This window comes from Dermacentor silvarum, chromosome 3, assembly GCF_013339745.2.
Source record: "Dermacentor silvarum isolate Dsil-2018 chromosome 3, BIME_Dsil_1.4, whole genome shotgun sequence".
Classification (NCBI taxonomy): Eukaryota; Metazoa; Arthropoda; class Arachnida; order Ixodida; family Ixodidae; genus Dermacentor; species Dermacentor silvarum.
In genome coordinates this window covers 109,565,898-109,574,389 of record NC_051156.1, presented here as the reverse complement: position 1 = coordinate 109,574,389, position 8,492 = coordinate 109,565,898, and the positions used below count along the sequence as shown (strand labels likewise).

The following is an 8,492-nucleotide window of genomic DNA, read 5'->3' as shown; positions in this document are numbered from 1 at the left end:
TTGCCTGTAAACACTTCCATTTTAGCTCGTCCTTTGGCGTGATGAATGCGTTGATGCTTGGGTCTGTTGCGCCTAACTTGACGTTTAGCACGAAGTATGTGTTGTCGACGCTGTGTACGGCGGGCGCGGGACAAAGCGTATCTTTGTAACTTATACTGTAATAACACTATCTTTCATAACAATGAAAAGTCAGTCCACAAGGTCCTATTAACACTTAGGAAAAAAGAGCACCATGCAAACGTTTTCATCTAATCTCTACTTATGAGGTGGAGGTACTTGCCCGTATTGGACAAAATCGTTGTTTCTCAGCAATATAGGGATAGCGAAACGTATTTATGGTATGAATGTTTCAATCGCCTCCCATTTTAAAAGCCTATAGAACCCGGGCTGAGGTATAAATATATTTTCATACCTCGGTTCTGCGTACAGTTTTTTTTATCTGCTAAAGTAGCATGTTAGACAACTTATGTGACCTATCATTAAAAAAAGAAAAAAAAAGCCTGGTACAGCCTTATCATCAAAGCTAATATACCTGATCCAGTGTTTTAAAGAATATATTTTTTTCTTGTGCCAAATTATCCAGTGACTTATTTTCTCTATTATAAATTGTTTACCGTCAAGTTATCTATTTATAAGTGGTGTGATTAAGCAAAATAACACAAAGCGGACAATCGCCTTCTACGAAACCTTTATTTTCGCGGTACCTACATAAAACATTGTTCATGAAGCCGTAAACGAATCACAATGCTGTTATATGTAAATACATTCACAGATATTATCTCCAGTGAGCATTACCACCATTTCGCATTATTGCACAGTGGTCAAATGTGTTTCCTGCGCAGTCAGTTTTCTTATTCACCTACACAAAATAGTAGTCATTTTATGGCTCTACTTAGAACATTGTCTATCGCTTAAGCTTGGTCTGCGAGAGGACACTTTGGGTCATGTCATTGCCCCCACTGCTGCTGGTAAACGATGACGCACTATTTCCTGAGGCCCCTTCTAGGCTTGAAGTTGCACCTCTGCTGATGCCAGAAGAAAGACCCGAATTTCCGCTGCCACTGCCATATGAGGTGTACTCGTACTTGGTCGTGCTGGTGCTACTCACAGGGCTCGTCCGGATGCCACCAGTTGCAGAAATGCCGGCACCGGAGGTGGTTCCGCTAATTGAACGAGTCCCGGACATAAACATGCTTGTCCCCTGGTTTACTGGCAGCGAGTTGACTATCGTGCTACCGGCGCTACCAGGCTGCCGAGATAGAAGGACGCTTCCATCAGGAGCATGAACAAAATACTGTGAACTGCTGCCTCCCATCATGGGTATACCACTTAGGCCAGAAGGACCCCACAAGTCCAATGGATGGAGAGCTCGGAACGTATGAAGTGAAGCCGAAAGCTCCGCGCTGGACAGCCTATTGGGCTAGTACTACCGACAGACAGTCCCTGGAACAATCGCTGATACGCCTGGATGATGACGCCACACTTTTAGCTGCCAACGTGTTCCAGGTGCTTCATGACCTTCGACAACGTAATGCGGGTGCCCACCTATTGCAGAACCTCCCATGAGATACGGATGCGAAGAGGTTGCGGCTGATACAAAACCATTAGAGACCGGAATGGCAGTTGTGTAAGATCCGGTAGTGAAAGGTACCGTTAACCCAGTTTGGCCAAGAGTGCTTCCCAAAAGGCCGTTGGATGAAGAAACAAACTGCCCATTAACGAATACTCCTGGAGTCGAAGTTACTCGAGTACCAGTGGTGAACAGTGGATGAAGGGAAGTTGTGCCATAAAAAGGAACTTGCGTGGCACTCGACACTCCTGGCACATTTTTTAGTCCCAGTAGTGTTGGTGACGATAATGATTGGACCCGCTGCTCCGTAACATGGTACCCTGATGCAGTAGGTGTAATCGAAGACGGTAACGTTGGTTGTTCACCGGAGGAAAACGTACTTGACGTTAAACGCGTTTCTGAGGTTGGAGGACGTGCCAAGGCTGAAGCATATATGCGTGGATGAGTTACAGTTTTTGTTACCACTGTTTCTTTCGTTCCCACTGTTGTCTTTCGCGGTCCGCCTGCGGGAAGCAGGACGTCAGCAATTTCCTTTAAGAAGCTCGGAGTTTCTTCTGACGGCGACTGACTTTCTGAAAAGGTGTTATATCGGTTAAACGGACTAATAGCCTCTGAAGTGGCCAAGGGAAGACGCGACCTCATACTGCTTACTGGTTCCTGTGATCCTAGCAATAAGTGGGTAAGTGTGTCGTAGTCACTACGTTCTGTTGGTTGGCGGAGCCCACGAAGGAATGCCAGCGTCTTTACGGTGGAGTCTAACGGTGTTCTGCTGCTTCCAGAAAGCCTGATTGATTCTGGGCTTATTCCGACTAGTCCAGCTAAATATTGTGCGGCAACATCGTTTGGATTGCTGATGGCATTTCGAAGCAACGATATCATTCTTGTGGACCCATCTGGTCCGCTTTCATCTGACTCCAGGCTGTTTATTGATGAACCAAATATTCCGGCTGGTCGTCTATTAAATATGATCTGCTTTAGAATAGTATTATATAGTGACGAGCTCGGTCTCTTACCGAACAGTTTCAATAAGAGGGACGGGTGTGTCCCACGAGATCTTAATAATCTGCCGAGCACAGTTTTTGATGCAGAAGTACTCTTTAAGAGGGGGTACAATGGATTGCTTGGGTCGCTTAACAGTGAAGGCAGTCGTCCTTCGTGCAGTACAATATCGTTTTTGTGCACAAGCTGTCCGTCAGGTGTTACTGTGTATTGGCGAGGGTGTGCAAAAAAGTCCGAAATTGAGAAGTCAGATGTAGAACTGCTACTTGACAGAGGGCCACTTACTGGCACAAGTGTGCCGTCTGGTGACTGAACGTAACGCACACCCATTTTTCCGCTGTTAGCTCCAATAAGAGTACTCAGTATGCTTCCGCTCGAGGAACTTCCACCGTAACCAGGAACACCTGGGTATGACAGGCTTGAAGAAATGCCATAAGGACCAAAAGAAGATACAGGGTATATTCCTGACCCTGGGCCGTATGGAGCAAAAGGTACTATAGGACTTCCAGGGTAGTACGGCCATGAACTTCCTGGAAACGAGCCACTGGGATAAACAGGCCATGGGTTCCCATAAGTCATACCATACGGACCACCATAAAAGCTGCCGTACGGAGCACCAAAAGTTGCCGCGTTAGGACTGCTGAAAGGGAATCCGTAGGGGTCACTTCCTAGAAGTGACAACAAACTGCTCAATTGCCCTGGCTGAGTTGACGATGATGAGTCGCTTTGGAGCAGAAGACGCTCTAATGGAGACCCTCCTAGGGGAGATGAGGTTTCACTTGTTAGGAGACTGGTGAGTATTTTGCTTGTGTTGGATCCCTTGGCAAGTTTATTGCTTGACAAAAGATTTCTTAAGGCTGTGATTCTTGTGAGCCTTCGAATAATATCAGTCATCCTTGTAGATACTGGATACCCATACATTGTACTACCCACAGGACGAAGAGGAAGAGTGTTAAGAATTTTCTGTAAGGATGCTGGGACGACTGGGAGCTGCGGGTTGGGGTAGCCAAGTTTATGGTACAAGATATCGGGATCGATAGCTTGAATGTATGGAGGAAAAATTCCAGTTCTGCGACCGAGTACCCATTTCCATTTTCGGCCAAGTCCTGTAGTATATCCAGGGACTTCGACCTCTACACCACTTCCTGTTACACCGACCGCTGGAGCGCCATGATGGGGCATTCTAATACCAGAATGCAACAGGTTCAATCCAGTACTAATTGTTGACGCACTGTTGGTAGTTCTGGAAGTAAGCACAGAGGAGGCAGGGGCATTGCTCAGACCAACAGGTGCTCCATGTGAGGGGAAAGGTGCTAATACAGGTGGAACATTTCTACCACTCCCATGTACCCCGATATTTGTAGAAACTCCAGTGTGACCAGGAGCTCCGGGAAAAGTAATGCCCCCGGTGCCAAGCGTAGGTAACGTAACCCTGGTGCCAACATTTAAACCACCCGAATGAGTGCCGGAACCACCGGTGTGGCCAACTACGTTGACGCTTTTGGTTGTAGTAACCTTCGTTTTGGTGATAGTTGTGCCACCACTTTTAGCCACATTGAGTGTTCCTCCTCCCTCGACTGCGACGCGAGATCCTTGCGTTTGATCAACAGTAGACATAAAGCCGCCATTCGTGTTTCCGCCCGATGAAAGGTTTGGCTGGATCGAAAACGGGTCGATGTCATCGGGTAGGGTTTTGGTAACAGTGGCTATCGTCTTCGTCGTGCCCCCGCCGGTCGAAGTTTTCACGGTCGCTGTCTTCACTGTCTTTACCATGTCTTCGCCACCATCGGAATGCGAAGCTGTTTTTATAGCATGTACACTCTTGGTGACTTCTTCAACTCCGGGAGCATCGAAGGAAGTGGTGGTGTGCACAGTTCTCGCTAGAAAAAAGAAGAAGGTCTTTCAGGAAGGCAGTGAATGGCCACAGAATCTTTGGGTCACTTTCACTTATGCATTAGGTAGCAGAGCCTATCGCTTGGACACAATACTAGAAATTATCTTGAAGCTAAAATCTGCCACCAAGTTGCAAGGTTTAGATGTTCAATACAGCCGCCTTTTATTTTGCTTGATGCATTACGCATGTTTGCTACATCTCAGTAGGATTTTCTGTCACGAAAGACCAGACTAAAAAATTGTTTAAAAATTATTTTTCGGTATTTGCACTTGAAACGCTTTTAACTTATTTATAACTGCGGGTGCATTTTTTGGAAAGATGCATAGCAAAGACAGCCCACCGTTCTTGCGTGATGCATTTGAAGTACACGTCATTTCTAAGTTTCAGGAGCTTAACATGGTAAGGGTTTGTAATGCATTAAGATGCTACACTGAAATTGTTTCTTTAAAAAATTACATTACACAAAGCTACGTATACTACAGAGGATAAAATTTTTGGTTATTCCTAGTCAAACGAATCTTTGCTATGAACTACGCCACAGTTCGTGCTGTACTAGTTATCACACTTCCGAAAGTCGTTGCATTAGTATAAAGTACAATTCCACGGCTTTCACACACATTGCTGATTGAGCGACCCACATAGTAAGCCAGTGGACTGCTACTGGCTAGGAAGCACTCAAGGAAAACTGATACGACCAATTCATCCCAAATATGAAATGGGAAATACCCACCATCATCTAGCCAACGCAAGATAGTTGTATTGTTCTTTCGATATATGGAAGACGTACAGGTTATACAGGACACTGTAGGGCGCTTCAAATCTAATACTAATTACCGGTTAATAAAACGCATCAGCACCATTCACAACGACGAATATGTAGACTCATTGGTTGTGTATGTGCTTAGCTGCAGTGCAACTGCAGTAGCATCTTAGTCGCCGTTCAGGTTAACATCTCTACACCACGGAATAATTATATTGAATTTCGCAAACATTTCAGGATTCTCTCGCGGCTTAGCGCACACCGCTCTGTCTCCCCGCTTTCAACGGAAGAAAAGAAGGCTATCAAAGACCTTAGCTCAAACCAAAACCTCGTCATCCTCCCGGCTGACAAGGGCAATGCCACGGTGCTACTCAACAGGACTGACTACCGTGACACGATGTTGTCACTGCTTGCGGACGAGGCGACGTACAGTCGTCTGAAGAAGGATCCTACGCTCAAGGTACAGAGGCAGCTCCAGAAGCTTCTTACAGATGTGTTTTGTTTTGTAGACCCAAGGCCCAACCTTCTGTGCACTAAGGCTTCGGCGCCGGCGCTCTACGATTTGCCAAAAATACATAAACGTAACGTCTCGATGCGACCAATTGTTGACTTTAGTCGCTCTCCGCTTCATAAACTGTCCAAATACCTTCATAAGGTTCTTTCGCCTCTTGTTGGTAGAGGCGTCACTCACGTTAGCCATTCTGAAGACTTCATAAACAAGATTCGCCGTTTTACTACCGGTGATCACGAAGCGCTTGTCTCGTTCTACGTCGTGTCGCTTTCTACAAGCGTTCCTATTCGACTCGCCGCGGAAACTTGCACCGCCGCTCTGGAGGATGACTGTACCCTACCAGAAAGGACACCCATCGATGTTCCTAACTTGAAGAGGCTCCTTCTGTTCTGCCTGGAGAACACCTACTTCACTTTTGAAGACAAGACAAAGACAAGCTTCCGAAGACAAAGTTTCCTGGCATCGTCTACGGGATTCCATGTGAAGACTGCAACTGCGTATATATCGGCGAAACAGGCAATTTCGAACAGCGGTTAAAGCAGAATATCAACGATTTAAAAAAGAAAAAAAGTCGCATCAAACGCCTTGGCAGAACATGCAGGTGACTTGGGCCATAGGATTGATTGGGATAACACCAACATATTGAAAAAGGAAATAAATTTGACTTCAAGACATCACATGGGGGAATCCCTCCTAATCCAAGTGACAGATAGAACCCTCAACCGGAATGACGGAACCCTCCCTCCTCAACACGCGCTGCTTACGTCATATTTTAAAGCCATATAATCATTGTATCGCACGTCCTTGATTTCATTGTGAACAAGGCTCCCGCCAAGGGAGCCGAAACTTCTTTTCTTGTAGTATTTCATGGTCGGTGTCATTCTTTTATCCTTCTTTGGAAACGTAAGTACTGCGACTGCATACAAATTTTAGAGACCCCGAAAATTTCTTCACTAGTAGACGTTACTGCACAGAAATGCATATAAATGACATGTTTATTTGTGGCATGCCGATAGAGGTCATCGCTGTTCATAATGATATTGTATATTGTTAGCTGCGTTGTCAGAGTGTATCCACCGAAGTATCCTAATGTTCTCAAGTCGAAGTAAGAATTATAATACCTGAAAAAAATTGCTGTGTGTAACAGTAGTTACGTCGATCAGTTTTCACAATGAGGAACTGGTGCAATTATAAAGTAAACTTCTATTTCTTTTTCTCATCCGCCACTAATTGCTGACCAGTGTCCGGATCTCCCAATGTACCTCACAAAAGACTATGACAGCGTGATCAAATCATGCGGTTCTGAATAAGGTAAGAAGAGTCACATATTGCCGTGTTTGCTGTTATAAATCAGTGAAACGGCCATTATGATGAATTCATTGAAAAGGAGATTTGTTAACAAAGCGCAACGCATGAACTCTCGCCGCTTAAATTAAAAAATTTCGAAAAAAGGATTATGCAGCAATAGTATGAAAACTAAGTATTTTTATAAGTGACTGGCTAGGTGCCCCAGAAACGACGCTCCGTTACGCCGCTGAAACCTTGGGCGGCATATAAAGCTTTACCTTAGTAGTACTTAAAGGCGTTGTGAAACCTTTTTATATTGAAGCAAAGCGTTTCTAAAGGCATTGACATACTTTTGTAATGGATGCACATGCGCCTGTGAGAGAAATTGCCTCGCAATAATTCTGCTTTTTTTTCGTTTCGGCAATGTTATTTGCGCCACACTGAAGTCATACGTTGCAAGTGCAGGCCTCAATGCGAAGCAACCAGCGAACCCAACTTTCGTGCTAAAGCCTCAGTCGAATGTCCATTCGCTTTCTGTGTGCCGTTCTTCTCTATTTCACTTACAATGCGTCTAAAAGTCTGTTGAATTTACTTAACCCCAAGCACGTTATCTTCGGCGAATGAATTCTTAGCGAATGATGGTAACGGTGTTAAGCGTGTTGCATTCACACCGCGGAAATGTTGAGAAAATCAGGAAAACAGTAACACTTGCAAATCCAGCCATACAAATAACATGTAGCGCATTTTAAGCAATTTTCCGATTGAATCACACTTACCTGAAACAGCCAGAAACACTAGGCACCAAGAGATGGAAGCCATGACCCGCCTCTGCGTACGGCCTGTCTGGTGACTGCGCCAGAACGCAAGCGCAAGCCCTTATGGGTCGCTGTTGCTCGCATGCGCCATGTAGACACAGGCTGGCCTTGTAGTTCTCCGCCAACAATTTTGGGACCGTATTGTCCTTCATCTTCGAAGAAAAGAACAAGATCCGAAATGCGTCTAGTCTTGTGACAGAATGCGCCTCCCCCTCCTCTTTTGTGATAGAACAAAGAAGTAATTTTCAGAAAGATGTCCACAATCTGTCATTTCCTGGGTAAAGCTTTGTCTCCATTGTCATGCATCCTTTTGACGAAGAAGTAACCGAGCTTCTACCTGCTATGGTACGTCAGCGTCAGTCCTCTGACGCTGACCGTCAATAGGTCAGCTTCTAGGTCTTCTACCGTCTATAGGGAAGCCTTGGCATTAACCTACGGCTGCTTCACACGGAGACTACAGCCGAGACAACTACACTATACGTCACCATGACGCGTGTCTGGTTTTCCCCACACTTTGTGTTCGCAAAATATGTGGGAATACCTCACGGGAGATTCGAGACGAAGATATTATATAGCGTGTATTTTATTGAAAAAAGTTGCAATTGATGCTGCAGCGATGACAAATTGGAAACTCAGCGACGTCACCTGTACGCGGT

General features: G+C 45.2%; 1 protein-coding gene across 1 annotated transcript; it reads right to left on the bottom strand.

Moving 5' to 3' along the window:
• Nucleotides 1–671: 671 nt before the first annotated feature.
• On the bottom strand, nucleotides 672–7,936 carry LOC125943934 (uncharacterized). The gene is made up of 2 exons (XM_049663518.1): nucleotides 7,798–7,936; nucleotides 672–4,449 (listed from the first exon to the last, which is right to left on the bottom strand). Exons 1-2 carry the CDS (start codon nucleotides 7,838–7,840, stop codon nucleotides 1,427–1,429), a joined length of 3,066 nt encoding a protein of 1,021 aa, XP_049519475.1. The 5' UTR covers nucleotides 7,841–7,936; the 3' UTR covers nucleotides 672–1,426.
• Nucleotides 7,937–8,492: the final 556 nt, after the last annotated feature.